General features: G+C 39.0%; 1 protein-coding gene across 1 annotated transcript in view; it reads right to left on the bottom strand.

The window, feature by feature from the left end:
* LOC108576047 (synapse-associated protein of 47 kDa) overlaps positions 1 to 18014 on the bottom strand; it is a 124236-nt gene that overhangs the window by 12196 nt on the left and 94026 nt on the right. The window contains exons 6-8 of the mRNA XM_017938993.1: positions 7573 to 7710; positions 4771 to 4910; positions 3534 to 3673 (exon numbers count right to left, since the gene is read on the bottom strand). Of these exons, the coding sequence (XP_017794482.1) occupies positions 3534 to 3673; positions 4771 to 4910; positions 7573 to 7710 (418 nt within the window). The remainder of the gene's footprint in view (positions 1 to 3533; positions 3674 to 4770; positions 4911 to 7572; positions 7711 to 18014) is intronic.

Raw genomic sequence — 18014 nt, 5'->3', positions numbered from 1 at the left:
TGAATTGTAAAAAGAAGTTAAGGATCGTGATCGATGAGATGTTTCACGAAAACGCGTTTCATCGATTAACCCTTTGATGTATAATAAGGAGTCTGACTTGTGTCACGGATTTTGGTGAAGATCTGATAGAAACAGTTGTGTCCGTAAGAAAACTGAATTTTAATTGGAATTTTCGATTTTAGAAAACTGAAGATTGGCAAATTTAATTAATTTGTAATGCATCAACCTTTCTTAGTTAATCTCTTAACTGTGTTTTCTTTTTCTCTAGTTTATTTGCAACCAATTGTTTTCTTTTCGTTCTTGAAGACGTGAATATCATGTATTTTGCGTTTAACCCTTTCGCTGAGGCAGATTTTAGTACATAACGCGATTCAAATGTTCCACAACGGCCGCAAAATTGTCTTTTCTGGTATCATTTCCAAATTTGCTTTACTGAATCAACGTGGAAGAGCGCAGAGGATGAAATTAAGGCCTGAATTAACCCTCTGCACTCCAATGGCGCTTTTACGGCGACACGCGTAATTCCTTTGGAAAACTTTAAAATGTACAATTCAGCTTTTTTCGTATTATCAAAATAATGCAAATTAACAAAAAATAGAAATAAGTAAATTTTTTCTCAGGACTAGACTTTGGGTTTTCAGAAGTTTCACTGTTAATTTCATCCAAAAATGTTTGAAGTGCAAAGGGTTAATACGGAAGTGCGTCGGAATAATACAATGCGAACAAATGTTCAAGGCGCCGACAGCAGTGAAAGGGTCAATACACGCTTAACCCTTTGCAATCGAATGGCGACAATTAATGAATAATGAATCAAGACAGAGAGCAGATCTACGGGCCTCCGTAAATTTGTTCACTATAGAGAAACAGAGAATGCATTGAAAATTTAAATAAAATCGCACAGTTGATGTCTAAGTTAGTTTGAAAAAATTTCAAAGAAGATCCGATTTGCAAAGTCACCTCCGAGTGCAAAGGGTTAATAATAAGTGGCGAAGTCGTAGAAAACAACGGCGAATATTCCAACAATTACCTTTCCGTATCTAAAAAAAATTTTTACTTCACCAAAAAATCGCAAGGAACTTACATTTCTCTCTTCGACTTTCTCGGCCGCCAGGGTTTTCAACCTGCGCTTCCTCCGTACACAGTCAGGAGAAGAAATCACGTCAAGAGGGTTAATCAGATTACTCTCTCGCGGATGTTTCAATCTGTTTTCATTTCTCGCCTCGTTCGCGGTAGGTAAAAATTTGATTAGTTCATCGTGGAACACGTATCTTCGGTTGCATGAAATATGGATTTCATCTATTCTCCACGGTCGGTCACGGGAGAAACCGAGTACGGTAGCAGACTTCGTCCTTTGAATTATGTAACGGTCTACGATCTCGCTTTATCCTCCGACGATTTACAATCGCGCAGGTATAACGAGATGTACCGAGTAACAGAGAGGATAATGGATTATCAGCCACCGACTCTACTTTTTGTACAGCGTGTCTCTCGTTTAACCCGACCAAAATATATCCTTCGTTGTTTCCGATTGTATTCAGGAATGAGAGATATAGCACTCGTGTTTGGTCTATAGCGACGTGTGTCTGTCAATGAGCTCTCGATGAATTCAAGATGGTAGATTGAACTTACCTTCTCGATTGATCATAATCGCCTATGTCCCATTGATATAGAAACGGGAAGAGACAACACTCTATTAGCTACTGTATGATCGTTCGAATGAAGTTGAATAATTGTTTCTTGGCGGAACAACGAGGATATTCGGAGCTCTGGCCAAGGCAAACGAGACACGACGCATAGGGTGGAGTATTTTTGCGTTGGATAGGGTCCATCGAGGGATGGAATTACAATTCTGCTCGTAAGTCACTGAACATTGTGGGAAATTTATTGTTCGGGAGTGAAGGTGGTATTGGTTAAATTACGTGGAAAATAAATTTTAAATATGCTAGATTTTAGTGGAAAGTTGTTTCAATAAATATTTTTCTCAGAGTTAACAAATATCCATATTTTTGAAATTTTTATTTTCCAACCTTTCCTGGATTTCAGTGAAAAGCTATTTTAATAAAAATATTTCTCAGATTCGACAAATATTTATATTGCAAATTTTCATTTGCCAGGATTTCCTGGATTTCAGTGGAAACCTGTTTCAATAAATATTTTCCTCAGATTTAACAAATATTTATATTGCAAATTTTCAATTGCCAATATTTCCTTGATTTTAGTGGAAAGCTATTTTAATAAATATTTTTCTCAGATTTGACAAATATTCATATTGCAAATTTTCATTTACCAAGATTTTCTAGATTTCAGTGGAAAGCTGTTTCAATAAATATTTTCCTCAGATTTAACAAATATTTATATTGCAAATTTTCATTTACCAAGATTTTCTAGATTTCAGTGGAAAGCTATTTTAATAAATATTTTCCTCAGATTTTCTACATTTTAGCTGGAAACCTATTTTAATAAATACTTTTTCTCGGAGTTAACAAATATCCAGTGACTTAAAAACAGAAATGTATAGTCAGCGAAAGCGAGATAGTGAGATCGTAAAATCGATCAGGCGTCGAAGTAGACGTAATCCAAGGACCGAAACAGAGCTCGAGCTCCGTTAAGGACTGTTTCACGTAATCCAAGGACTGTTTCACGTCAATTCGAAATTGCTCCCTCCATTGCAGTATGTTTAAAAAATTTAGTTTAACCCTTTGACTGCTAGCAACTCGAAAGTAAAATACAGTATAATAGCATTAATAGTAATACTACATATTACGTTAGCCAAATCACTTTTTGTTAGATACTTTGTATTTTACATTTGTAAAATAAATAATATATTATCACTGAGCTTCTATAGGCGGCGATAGCAGTCAAAGGGCTAATCCTTAACAGCTGCAGGTTAATTTTTACCAATACTGCAATTACTATCGAGCAGAAGGCGACTGAATCTTAATACTGTACAGCTTTAACCCTTTCGTGACCAGTGGGACTCATATATCCCACTTGAGTGCTCTCACAAAAATGGATCTCAATTTAGTCTCCATTATAAACGCGATGATCCATGGAAAAATCACAAATTTTCAAAAAAAAAAAAAAAATTCGGTCAAGAAAGGCTTCCGGATGTAAATCGTGTAGCACTGAAGCTCACTTTATCAGGATTCGTGGAACACCGATAATGATTATGATTATCAACGAACTCTGGTAAAGCGAGCTCCAATACTTACGAAACGTCGGCATACATTTTCCATAAAGACACACCTTACACCCGAAAGCCTCGATAACAATTATGCTCCAAGCCGTGAAAGCCTCAAATCTTCGATTCGGTCAAGAAAGGGTTAGATTCCAAGCAAAAATTTGAAAGATCAATTCACAAATATGATCCTAGATACGACTACGTCAATCGGTATAGCTGTTTTTAATGCTCCAATTTACGAGCTCGATATATCGCTTCCACCAACTGTACATTATACTGCAAAAACTGAAGGAGTTACTAAATAGTGAGACCGCGTAAGGGCGAGAAATGGTGGCGGGACAGTTGGAATTACCTTCAGCTGCTTCCATGTTTCCGGATGGGGTTTGGGTCGGGTTGTTCTCTGCTTGGGCCATCGCGTTCAGCTCGTGGCTCTGGCGAAGAACCGACACCCGTATACAGGGTGTTACGAAATTAATCGAACAGGCAGCAAGGCTGATCTCGCTACGAATCTGATACACGGGACAGAGGAACTTGGCTTCCGATTCGATGTGGTCGGACGCCAGTTTGGAAATTGCCAATTAACGCCAACTACCCGCGGACTGATTTAATTTAAACCCTAGGTAAATAATCGATTCGCGTTCACTAGATATGCCCAGATAGAGAACTCGAATGCGTATCGACCTGTGGGACCGATTCGTTTCGAGATTGGTTGCAATTAAGGACTCGTTTCCCAAGATACTTCCGGAAATTTGCGGCGAGGAATTGAGAGAGCGCTGGAACCTCTGTGATTTATGATACCGAGACTCTGGCGGCCGTAAGTTTCGCTGCTTTTGAGTGGAATTTTCGAGGTATTCGAAGGGATTTTGTGGAAACTTCAGAGAAATTCCAGGAGATTTTGTGGAAACTTCAGAGAAATTCTAGAGGATCCTGTGAAAATTTCAGAAGCATTCTAAGGGATTTTGAGGAAAGTTTAGAGGAAGTTTGTGACAATTTCAGAGGAATGCTAAAGGATTTTGTGTAAATTTCATAAGAATTCTAGGAGATTTTGCAGAAATTTCAGAGGACCTTTAGAGGATTTTGTGAAATTTTCAGAGGAATTCCAGGGGGTTATCTAAAAATTTCATAGAAACATTCCAAAGACATCCCACTCATTTTGATCTCAGTATATTGATACTACATAACCTAACAGAAAAATTGAATTTCACCGTATAGAAAAGTTCGTACGGTGACTTCGAGGGTAAGATGGATCGTACAAGCAAGCTTGTTCAAAGGATAAAGAGAATTTGTATCAAGCTACCCGTACGAAGGACACACAGTGTCCGAAGGATTTCGCCAGCTGTGGATACCGTGCAAATAGTCAAGATGGAAATATTATCTCACTAAACATGTGATATTTCTATCTTCCAATCCGGAGTTTAATCCTCTACTTACTTTGGGATAATGTAACAGTGGACTCTTGAAATCTCTTAATCTTTACTCCGGGGTTAAAGTTACAGCGTGAAACTTAAGGGCCAGAGGAGTTTCGGTATCGATTCTCTCCTAGGATCGTAAAGGCGAATTACCAGGCGCCGGCGTTCACAATTACTCACACTTTCGGTACCAACTGGAACCTCATGTTCTCCAAGTTCGGATCGAGGGCGAGGGTAGCCTCTGCCATCGGTTGCACGGCCTCAAAGTCCCACGGGAAATCGACACCCTCTGGCGGGGGCCTCAGGAAGTTACGTTGGTCCTGAAATCAATGTTCACGTGCTTCCAACTTTCTTCCAGTTCGTCGCGTCGAGAGTTCCGTCACCTAATCTCATTACGAATTCGTTTTATCAGTTAGACGTGATCGATCGAGTACACGTCTCTCTACCTCGCGATTCGAGTTCTATCTTTAACGAAATATCGTCGGTCCAAGAGCTCCAATTAAAGAACGATCGATTCGGCTTAATTGAACAAATACCCCATTAGCCGGAGAAATCCAATTGCAACTTCAGCGATCTTCGCTAATCGCGACACGATCCCTCGAATATAATTAACAGCGACCAATTTCCATTTATAATGCAATTCTCTACTCGTTGATTATCGTCATTTGTTGCTATCGTACGAATCTACTTTTGGTTGAAACGAGGTACGAGATTATTTCGTTATTTGTTGTTACGTATAGAGGAAATGTGAATTTTTGAAATTTTGTTTAATCTCTGTTTTGCATTTTCCATGGAACTACGGTAATTGTATCTGACTCGTTCAATAGTATCGACACAAATTGACATGGTAATTTCAAATCCATGGTACACGGTCACCGCATTATCATTCGTATGTATTATTAATTCACCAATCAAATTAAACATCCCTCTGCATATCTATCTATCTGATCGTGTACATCATTGTAAAATACCGAGCGTCCATTCTGTGACCTCGATGTAATGTACACCCGAAGAGGGGAACAATTTAACCCAATTATTCAACCTAAATACCTTCTGCAACTATGCTCTAAGAACTGAAAAGTGTAACTGAGTAATTCTGAGTCATTCTAATTCGTCAAACTTCATACATAAATTATTTAAACGCTCGAGGGACTTAACAGCGTGACTGAGCAATCTAACCTAAAAATCTCTCCGTGTACCTCGACATTTTAACTCGTCAAATTTTACACGTAAATTATTATTCTAATGAAAAAATCGAAGAGTTTGATCAAACAATTAAACCGAAAAATCTGTTCGTATATCTTATCAAATTTCATACATAAATTATTTAAACGCTCGAGGCATTTAACAGCGTGACTGAGCAATCTAACCTAAAAATCTCTCCGTGCACCTCGACATTTTAACTCGTCAAATTTTACACGTAAATTATTATTCTAATGGAAAAATCGAACAGCTTGACCAATTAAACCGAAAAGTTTCTTCGTATATCTTGTCAATCTAGCTTATCCAACGTCATGCGTAAATTATTATTACGCTCGAGGGAACTAACAGCAAGCAATATAACCTAAAAATTTCTTCGCGTACCTCGTTACTCTAATTCGTGAAACGTCATGTGTAAATTATTAGAACGTTGGAAAAACCGATCGGTGCATTAAATATTCTTATCCAAAAATCTTTTCACAGAACTCGTCATTCTGGCTTGTCGAACGTTATACGTAAATTATTCCTACGATTGAAGAACGTTAACATCTCTTCGCACAGTCTGTCTAACAAATTGGCGACCAGCATAATTTAATAACTCATCTATGTAATTGTGCAAACTTTTTAAAAATGTAGTTTCTTTACGAAAGTCAGAAGAAGTCTTTTTCTACAAAGCGTCATTAGGGAAGGAACGGTTCTTGTTGATTATTCGCGATTATTGACTTACCCGTATAATTCTGAAAACGTTTTTACTCTCAGCGTATGCAGAATTTTTTGTTAAAATTGCAGTTTCCTTTCGAAAGTCAGAAAAAGGTTTTTTCCTACAAAGCATCATTGGGGAAAGCTCAGACTTTTTAATTATTCGCGATTTTTTTAGAGGGAAGATGTAACTTACTTATTGACTCACTTAAATAATTGTGAAAACGTTTTTACTCTCAGCGTATGCAGAATTTTTTGTTAAAAATACAGTTTCTTTACGAAAGTCAGAGAAGGATTTTTTGATTATTCACGGTTTTTTCATTCGTTCGTATTTTTTTAAAAGGAAGACGTAACTTATTTATTGACTCATCTATGTAATTATGAAAACGTTTTTACACTCAGCATATGTGAAATTTTTTATCAATGTCATTTCTAGCCTGTAGATTTTTATGCAAATTCATATATTGACGAGTATAATAAAAAAAAAACAAAAGCTAGATAGACAATTGTTCTATTCACTAAATATTACAATGAGCACTATATTTCGGCTGTATTTATATATCTTCACTTATTACGTGTATTCCGTGTATCTTCATGCTTTCAAATTCTCCATAAATGTATAAAAATCCGCGTTTAAATATTCATTACCAAACTAAAGACGTTTTTCCCCGACTCGTCATTCTAAAAATCTCCGATTTCCCGGATAATCCACAAATTTTTAATCGTCACCCGTTAATTCCCGTCGACCGCAAATTACACCGGTCACGCTCTTGTCAGACAAACACTATTACCGCGTTATTCCCGCCCGTCAAACGTCATATGTAAATTACACCTGGAGCAATGATCTCCCTGGTGGCGTACATTCGCGACCACCTTAACAGAGAGGCACCGGTGTGCCTGGTAAGCCCATTGTGCCTGGGGAATCCAATTGCAAAGCACTCTGGCCGCGGCGCTCTACAGCTTCGTTTTCCCGTGGATTCTCACCGCGGCTTGTGCCCGAACACGGGGGCAGCGGACACACCGGAGCTTCTTCTCTCTCTCCAGACACAACGAGCTGGCTAGTGGAAAGGAGGAATTACTCACCGTCGACAAAGATAAGCACTCCTCTCGTAATACGTCCTCGTTCGGTGCGCCGACCCATGGTGCAACGGCCTCTCCCTTTTCGGTGTGCTTGTTGGCAATGAATGCCTCTTGTTCTTTGTTCAGTTCCGCGACCAATCTCTGGAATACCATTAATCCCGTGTTAGAGTGGTACACAGCTGTCGCGGTACAGCCTCTAAGTACGGTTGCGGGTGCATGCACAGTGGAGATAGAGAGCAATTAACTGGTGTCATCGACAGGAGGGAGAGACGTGGAGACAGCCACCACAGTTCTCTCCCTGTCGTTGAAGAGAGAGAGAGAGAGGTAAAAAGTGTAGAGACGGTAGGGTACGTTCACCCCTTGGTTAATTAGATCGTTCTTATCATATTTTCGTCGATAGCCGGCGCACACCGAGGATAAGATCGTATTGATCTCGTCGCGAATCTCGCTGATTCGTGGGCGAGTGTGTACGCGCGAGGAAACTCGGTGGATAAGTGTGTGTCCTTGCGGTGGAAATTAAGCGATATCGGAATTGAGCAAATTAGAAGAGTAAATTTAGAGTAAATCGAGCTTCGATTTAAAAAGTATATTGTAATTTTACATATAGTTAAGAATAGAAACGACGAGATTTTATCCGTCTGGTGGAATCGCGTGTGAAACTAGCGTCAATCAGAGCGACTTTACACGACCTTCCTCTGTTTATTATATTTCCAACAAACTCTATCTTTCTCTCTCTCTCTCTCTCTTGTTAGGCACAAACGTATCCTGATTTTATATGAGTATTTTCCCTGGAAAGAGGTCGCGTTACACGGGATTTACCGGCGCGCTTCTTACTTGGAATTACCGTCGAGAGACTTTCATAAAGTGTCGAATAAAATTGGTACTGAAAGTCTTGGGGAAATGGTTGTCTGCTGTTCAAATAAATGGAATTAAAAAGAAAGCACGGGTAAGCATGAAACGAAGACGACAAGGGGGATAGAATGAAACAAATGGCGGGGATTGAGCTAAGAACGAAGAAAAATGGACGGTCTGGGATCAAGGGGGATACGAAGCAACCAGAAGGATTAAAGGCGTTCCGGGAGGTTCGAAGCTCGAACGAACTAGCCCTTCTCCTTATTATCGTCCCCGTATTTAGGTCAACGAAGTTCTTCACGATCTTCGACTCGACGGACCTCCCCGCCGATACTAACTCCAAGGACGTGATACCGCGTGGTAGACCGGAGGAAACTGATGTCGCTGCGGCTTAAATTAGACTTGCACCCTTGTTCAACGGTATTTGTACTTGGATCAATGCAGTTCTCGATATTGTACAAACAACACGAGGGGTCTTATCACGGAATATTCAATGCAAAGTAATTTCTGCATAATTCAAGGAATTTAATGTTGACACTAGAATTACCGACCGAGTCAAAATGACCCGTTAGCATCTTTCGAGAAAACGTGAATGTTCAATACTGGTAAGTGTTGTCGTTTGTAACTTTCCGAATTTATTTTCTACAGGTATGCTTCTATTTGTATCGAAATGAATCGAATTTTCCATTTATGGTTTACTTACGTAAAAATTCACTTTTGTAACGTCGGTAATGTCATTCTGACTCGGTTGGTAATTCTAGTGTTAATTAAGAACAGACAAGAAATTTTGACACGTACAATTTCAAATTTGGTAAATTTTGTATGATTCAAAATCAATTTAATCAAATATTAAATTTACCACGTTTCGTGTCGTGTATATCATCAATGGTATAGTCGGTGGAAGATAGCGAGGTCGTAAAATCGATCAGGTGTCAAAGTTTATACGTCGAAGAATATCGATAAGGGAATCAACAGAAAGCTGAGAAGATAAGGGCTTGAAGCCTCAGTTAGGGTTGCACGAAGTGTGCCTTATCTTTGATTAACCCTAATCGAAACATGTATATAAAATGCTTGAATGTCACTGCATCAATTGGTGCATAGAACACTTAACACAAAGTAATTTCCTACAAAGTACTCCAAGCTGTTGATAGAATTAATCAGCAACTCTAGTATACTTTTGCAACCCCAACTTTCGAAAACCCCAAGTTTCATTTTGGAAAAAGAACGTTTATTGTTTATGAATTTATTTATTTCTATTTCTCATTTTAATTTCCATTGTTTCAAGAATATAGAAAAACCTGAATTTTACATTTTTAAGTTCTCCAAAGTAATTACGCGTGTCGCCGTAATGGCGCCCATTGGAGTGCAAATGGTTAAGACAAGCTACTGTGACTCACTACCTCGCTATATTTCTTCCACCGACTATACACGACAGTTTCGCATTAGACGGAAAGGAATACTCTTGGATTCAAGGCTGAAAAACAACGTAGGCGCGCAAGTATTATAGATTGACTCTTTCGCTGTGGACTAAAAAAATGATATTCAGCAATAAAAATGCGAATTTTTTTATAATACCATAAAACTTACAAAAGAAAAATATCGATTATGTGTATTTTTCATATAATTGTTCAGTTATTGAACGAAAGGGTTAAAGTGACAAGAATTTAACACTAATCGAAATTTCAACGCGACTTTTCAATACTTTTCTTGCAACGTGTTAAAGATGTAACACTAATTCAACGAACTGGAGATACCATCGCCAAATTCGTCTAGACGACGCCATAAACGAGCTCATACAAATAATTTCCAATTCTGATATAGCCTGGACACCCGGCTAAGCCACCTCGTAACAGACAATCTCTGACTCGGCGAAATTCCGAGCTGGAAGAACCGCGAGGAGGTATCCTAATGCATTAAAGATAGGGCGCCCCGTGAAGGCGTCAAGGTGCCTCGTCGTTCTCCACCGACCAAGCCCCCTTATTATGTATCGTGCTGCTCGTATTTGGGTCAACAAAGTTCTCCACTCTGTGCACACAGCGCATCACCGTCGCGACGGACGGAACATTCTTCGTTAAACCATGCCACTTCCGCCAACGAATCGATGTTTTTGTTTCGAGCTCGAGAAGTTCCATCCGTTTAAGCGCCGTCAATCTCTCCGCGTTCAATAAACGACTTTCGCCGGCGACAGAAATTGCTCCGGAGATCGAGTGTCATTTTCCTTTCTTTTTTACCCTTACAACACACGTGACCTCTGGCGTTCTCCACGCTGTTGTTATCGCAACATATAGTTCTGGTCGATTACAGGTGCAGTGAAATCGTACGCGAGCACCGTGTGTAACTTTATCGAGAGAACAGACGAAATCGCGTCGAGTTCGATCAGCGGGGGAAATGGAAACGTCGATACATTTTCTAGAATGTTTGTTCCAAGTGTACGAGATGGTTGCACGTCAAATTTCTCCTTGAGGTTTCGTTAAATCGATAGATGCGGGTAAATGTATGTACTATTAGACGTCTCGTTAAAACGAATATACCGGGTGTCCTAATTTTTTTGGACGAAACTTCGCGAGTGTGTTCTATGGGTGTAGATAAGAGAAAAATGTTATATGAACATAGGTCGTTTGAAGCTTCGTTAAAAAGTTATAACGATAATAAGAAATGAGAATGGTACGGTAACGGGTGTGCGGTTATTACGATACAAAATAGGAATATATCGGTTATATATGTATCTAGTCTGTTTATGCTTACTATCTCAGGTTGTTAAAGGTGTTGAATATAACTTTTACCAGCGCCATTTTTGTCTTATATCGTAGCAACCGCAAGGTCGTTACCATTTCCATCGTATTTTTATTATAACTTTTTAACGAAGCTTCGAACGACCTATGTTCATATAACATTTTCTTCTCACCTACACTCAAAGAAGATACTGACGAAGTTTGATCGGAAAAAAACTGGGACACCCGGTATATACTACTGCTCGTAAGTTATTTGCCCAGCTACTCTCTTTTTCTTCGTTCAAAGATGCGATTAGCCTTTCGAAAGAATTACGTTTTTTTCAATTAAGAGTTACGAAACAGATTAACCGACTTCGTTCCTTGAAAATTGGTTAAACAAAATTAGTTATTAAAATATTGAATACAGTGAACAACTGGGGTGGGCAAATACGAACGGTACTTCCGTCTACGCCTCTCTAGACGTAGCAATATCAGCGACCAAATGTTTGCCTCCTGCAGACGAACTTTAGAAATGGAACAGACGGAACCTCTCTCTCTCTCTCTCTCTCTCTCGTAGATATTAAATCGATCATTGGCGCCGCACAGACTCCAGCCAAGCTCTCGACTACAATTTCTCGAAAATATGTCAATCTACATAAGCTCGGTTCAAAAAGAAATTTATGGTTTTTCCGAATGTTCTGTCTACGTTTCCGGGTGGCGCTACGATTTTTCGAGGAATTCTCGCGCCAGTGGCCCAGAAAACTCCGGTTTATTTTTATTCCGCAGGCACGTCGATCGGTGCACGTCACTCTCGTACAATTCTATGTACTTACACCTCCACGCGGGGGCGATTTTTACAATCGTTGGTCACGCGACCATGTAACGGCTCCGGCATAATGGACCACGCGCCATTTCTACGCGGCAACAACCGAGACATTTTTCACGGTTCCGGGCGGCCGTCTTTAACATGACAATACGATCTCACTTTCGAGCGCGCAAGACGATCGATAAGGAGAAATTGCAGACCAGTCGCGACGAGGCGTAATCTTCATAAATCAAACAAACGAGCGTTTGCTTAGAAAAGCCCCAAGGATCAACGGCGAGAGAAAAGCGTGGCTCGCGAGGGCTCGTTTCGATATGTACACCCCCTCGAGGTCGCCCCTTTCAAACACGAGAAATCTCGGCGTGCCGCGACACTTGGCGCCCATTTTCTTCCACCGTCAAGGTGAAGTGCGAGAACTGATTGTGTTTGGTAATAATTAACACGCTAATTCGCGCTTTTTCGCGATTTCACACCTTTTCGAGGATCAAACTCGACGAGATCGAGTTGAAGACAGTGATATTGACATTTCTTTGGGTTCATAATCATTTCTACGTTTTCAACCCTTTCGTTGTGGCTGATTTTAATACGCAACGTGTGTGGCAGAGACGGCAAATTTTCAGATACGACTGCAAAATTTGTTATTTTTGCCGTGTCGTTCTGAAATCCGATTTATTAAGTTAAGGTGGAAGATAAAATTAAGTATTAAATTAAGGTGAAAGTGTATCGTATAGGCGCTAATAGCAATGAAAGGGTTAAATCAAGTTTCCTTGTGAAATGAGTTTCGGAAGCATTGAAGATGCACTGATAATGATATGCATTCTTTTTAAACCCTTTCATTGCTGTTGTCGTTTATAGGTGCCTTCAAAATTTACTCACACTGTTCAGTTCGCGTTTTTTGGCGCACTTCTAGCTTAATCTAATCTTGCAAGTATCTCTACCTTAATTTTTGAACAAATTTTAAAACGATACAGCCAAAATAAAAAATTTTACAGCTACGGTTGAACGTCTACTGTCTGTCACGTGCGTTACGTACTAAAATGTGCCGTAGCGAAAGGGTTAAAGTATCCGTGTCCACGTTCCGGATCACAGATCAGCCAATCAAGGTTCACTTATTCAGCTGATCAATTAAAAATCGAAACGCTGTGACACAGCTTACACCAAAAAGCCTGAAACAGTATAAACTGTAAGAATAAAAAGCTTCCTCCTTAATTTTCCGCGATTTATAAAAAGAACGAGGAAAATCCACGGCGGAGATCGCTGGAAGACACGAAAGTGCCGCGATTGCATCGAATGAAAGGGCACTTGCTGGCTTTCTCGATTGAGGGAAGGGAATCCTGGATTAATCTCTAGCTGGACGATTTTATCCCCCAACTCGTCTCTATTCGAGGCGGACAAGCTTTCTCATCGTCCGTTGTACGCTCTCCCTCGCCACGAAATTTGATTTAGCGGTTCTAGCCGCCGGTATCGCGACAATCCTGACCGTTCCTCCTCCACCCCGGAAGCAACGAGAGCATTACACGGGAACCTGGAAAAATACCTTCCGGCCTGACGGATTCGATCCGATAAATCGATGATCGCCGATGGAGAGCAAGCTGGAGAAATGAAATAGCGTCTGCGAGAGATTCAATAGCACCCTCCGGACAGAGACCTCGAACGTGGAATGTATAACTTCCTTTTCGTCTCTATGATCACGTAGAGTGGCGAAAGAAAGCGTAGAAAGACTCGTGTACGCTGTCGCTCTCGTTCATTTTCTTCTTTTTTTTGAGGATTTGAGGATGGAATGAATCGTGGATTTAATTTGTCTTAGTGGTTCTTTCTTAGGGAGAGGAATATTGCTTTCTTTAGATAGGGGTTCTGTCTATTAATTTTTAGTTTCCAGGGTGGTTTGAAATGTAAATGTAAGTTTTTGATTTTTTCTGCGATTTTTGGGAAGTAAAAATTTTAGACAGTGGAGGAGTTTGGAGTTTAAAGATCGGAACATCCGGAATGAAAAATTTTGTTTGATTTGTAAATAGAAATGTATTCATTACAACGTAGCGTACGGTTTTTTGGATATTTCAATTATTTAATTTTTTAGAAAAGTTTGAAATTAATTTGTATTTGGTAAAAAGAGGTTTTTTTTTTATTGAAACTACCACCACTTCTGTAATTACAATTTTTGGAAAATCGTACGCTAGATAGTACAAAATACATTTTTATTCATTAATCAAAAAGAATTTATTATCTCGGACGTTCCAATCCTTGCCAGTCGTGACGACGGCAAGAGGTGTCGCAATTAGCGAATAACTCCTCCATTTTGCAACATTTTAACTTTTCAAAAATTGCAGAAGAAAGGTGAAAGTTGCATTTATATCTCCTAAAAAAATTGAAACTTTTCATTCAGTAGTTACCTCTGAAAAAATTCCCAAACTTTGTCGATATTTACCCTATTAAATCGTGTAATAGTTTCTGTACGAATATAACGGGTGTCCCAATTCTTATAAACGGCAGTGCAGATCACACAAATATCAATTATTCACAATCCACCTCTCGTTTCATCCGAGGAAGCAAGTAACAATAATACATCCATTTACTCGACAAACCCGTTCTCTCCGTTTCCCATTTCAATCTATCCAAAAGAAACTCGCGAATTGGACGGAAAAATTAATGGAAAATTAGCCGTTGGCGAATGGCGAGTGTACGCGAAAAAACGTGACCTCTCACATTTGTTTCTACATTGGATACTCGCCGGCATAACCACTTCTATAGGAATCCCTCGATACAAAAGCGGAAAGCGGTTACGTTTGAAAAACCGCGCTCTTTCAGCCGTGCGTTTTAAGGATGAATTGATCTCGAAGCGACGCGCTGAAAACTTCGCTAATGAAAAGGGAGAAATGGTCTGTGATGGTATGAAATACAGGCGTAAAACATAGCCCGACCTTTCGACGCGATTAATGCTTCTCAGCGTCTGTATTTTTTCCTTTCTCCTTTTTCTCGTCCAGGGAAACGCGTCTGCGTTTTTTCCGCGACGCCACACATACACAGGTCTGGCCGACGTCCATTCGCCGCGCCTCATTGACGTTAATCGCGTCTAGTCTCGAGTCTGGTTGCACTAATTACCAGCGTTGTTTTCGAGAACTCGTTAAAATCGTCGGCGACCTCGTTTCAACGAAATAAAAACGAAAATCCTCTCATTCCTGTGGGATTTCGTTGGATTTGTGATTGAGTTCGGAAAGTGTATTCAAAATAATGATTGTAGGATCGCGAGCGTTTTTTCCTTCGTTCGTTCTGTAGCGAGCTTCCTACGCTCTGCCACCAGAGGGACGGACTAACCACAAATTCTCGCTAGTCCTCGTAAAGGCTCCTATTTGTATATATACACCTTTTGACCTGAGTCTTCCAGTCCCTTCGGTGTCTAAGGCACGGGTCTCCTAGAAAGCCTTACTGACGAGTTAGACCACTAGGAGGCCCAGGCCCCGTCACTTTCCTACCGCGGCGAACTTCTCAAGAATTATTATTGATTTATTACGAATTTATTGCGAGGGCGATAAAAGCTCAGGTGGGGAACAGACTCTTTTCGTCAGTTCTAATAAATGACGTTTGGCCAGTTTTAATGAAGTATCTTTTCTGCGCAGCGTCGATCCTTAATTGCTCCAATTTAAGTGTCACCCCCCGATACCTGCTCTCAGTTTCAAGAAATTCAGGCAAAACCGGGCATCACAGCACGAAGTCGAAATCTCTCGTGATCCTACATTTTATTTATAATAATTAGCTTCGTGCGTGAGTGTGTGATTCACTCGTTCTTTCTAAGCTGAAAATTACCCACAATTTCTAATTATCATTCTCTATCTTTCTCTTTGTTTCCGAATATTCGGAGGTGTTTCACGTGTTTCTCTTAAAAGATTTGAGAAACTCGAATTTTCGAAATTGTCCACGACGTACAAGGAAAGATACTTTTCACGGGTGAATTTTAATGGAAAATTTTCATTTTATATCCTTAACAGATTTTCCGGGACGACGAAAAGGGGGAGACGAGAGAAAAAGGGAACGGTCTTAACGAAAAATGATTTTAATCGCGAAGCTGGTAGTGAGGAAACGCGCGTTCGCCTTCGTGGACCCACGTATTACGGTCACGTGGGGTGACAGGAAACGTGGCTCGAATGCCGGGGATCTTTGCTCGCGCCCGAGTCGATCCGAAGGCATGGAATTACCGTCTGGGGATTAAAGCTTCCGAAGGGAAACAGGAACGCGGCGAGTGGCGAGCTGGTTGCTCGACGAATCTTCAAAGCCTGTGGTTCTGATTCATCTTGCACGTACGTGGCGTTCTGACAAATGGAAATGCAGCTACTTCCGTACGTTTTTTTCGGTGATAGGTATTTTCAGGAAAATGAGGGAAAATAATAGGGGAGGTTTGGACGGTTATGGAATTTGAGTGTTCTGTTCTCGGAAGTATTTGTCTATCTACTTATTTTTCTTCTTCTTTCAGAGATTCAATCAATTTTTCTGAAAGATTTATATTTTTTAGGCGAGGAAATATATTTCATTTATGAAAGAAGTTGCATCGTTGACTTCTTTGTTAGAAATTGATTATTAAGTTCTCAGAAGTATTTGTCTATCTACTTCTTTTCCTTCTTCTTTCAAAAATGTGATTTTTTTTTTCAAAATATTATATTTTTTAGACGAGGAATTACATTTAATTTATGAAAAAAGTTGCATCGTTGACTTCTTTGTTAGAAATTGATTATTAAGTTCTCAGAAGTATTTGTCTATCTACTTCTTTTCCTTCTTCTTTCAAAAATGTGATTTTTTTTTTCAAAATATTATATTTTTTAGACGAGGAATTACATTTAATTTATGAAAAAAGTTGCATCGTTGACTTCTTTGTTAGAAATTGATTATTAAGTTCTCAGAAGTATTTGTCTATCTACTTCTTTTCTTTCTTCTTTCAAAAATGTGATGATATTTCAAAATATTATATTTTCTAGACGAGGAATTACATTTAATTTATGAAAAAAGTTGCATCGTTGACTCCTTTGTTAGAAATTGATTATTAAGTTCTCAGAAGTATTTGTCTATCTACTTCTTTTCCTTCTTCTTTCAAAAATGTGATTTTTTTTTTCAAAATATTATATTTTTTAGACGAGGAATTACATTTAATTTATGAAAAAAGTTGCATCGTTGACTTCTTTGTTAGAAATTGATTATTAAGTTCTCAGAAGTGCTTCTTGAAACAAAGAACATTGTGGATGAATAAGTGGAGCTAATATTTATGAGAGATAATGTATGGCTCTGGACAGTTTGTTTTCTGATAAAGAAAGGAGTCTGTGTTTGAATTGTTATGAAAATTGCGCGTTATCATTTTTTTCTGAATACATACACTTCTGCTCGTAAGTATTTGCCTATCTACCTCTTTGTCTTCATTCAAAAATGCGACGAATTTAAAAAAAAAATTATATCTTTGAAATGAGTTTTATAAAAGAAGTTCAATTCTTGACTTCTTTGTTAAAAATTAATTAAATGAAGTTGCTTCTTGAAATAAAGAACATTGCAGATGAATAGGTGGGCTAATACTTATGAGAGATAGTGTCTAACTTAGGGGCAGATACGGAAGCAAGTCTATGCTTGAATTATTAACAAAATAATTAAATTAACAATGTTATTTAAATATAAAGAACGTGTCCTACAAAAATCGAGATATTAGGTTGTTCGTAAATAAATTGCGATTTCTGTACATGAGATTTAAAGACGTGTTTTGCTTAGAATGAATTTATTTAATCGAAATAATTTCCATTAGATTCTATACACTTTTTCCAACGTTTTGCAAGAGTTCCTATTCCGTTACAATAAAAATCAGGAGTTCTAGAATTAATAAATTCCACGAAGGTATTTACAGCATCCTCTTTATTGCGGAAGATTTTTTCTCGCAAAAAGTTATCGAAATGTTTAAAAAAATGGTAATCTGTAGGGGATAAGTCGGGGGACTAAGGAGGGTGTTTTAATGTTTCATAACCCAATTCATGTATCTTCCGAATCGTGAATTGTGATACGTGCGGGCGGGCGTTATCGCGCAAGAGTATTGG

Source organism: Habropoda laboriosa, unplaced genomic scaffold (genome assembly GCF_001263275.1).
Source record: "Habropoda laboriosa isolate 0110345459 unplaced genomic scaffold, ASM126327v1 scaffold309, whole genome shotgun sequence".
NCBI classification, from domain to species: Eukaryota; Metazoa; Arthropoda; class Insecta; order Hymenoptera; family Apidae; genus Habropoda; species Habropoda laboriosa.
Note: the sequence above shows the minus strand (reverse complement) of the source record. Positions and strands in the feature narration are given on the sequence as shown.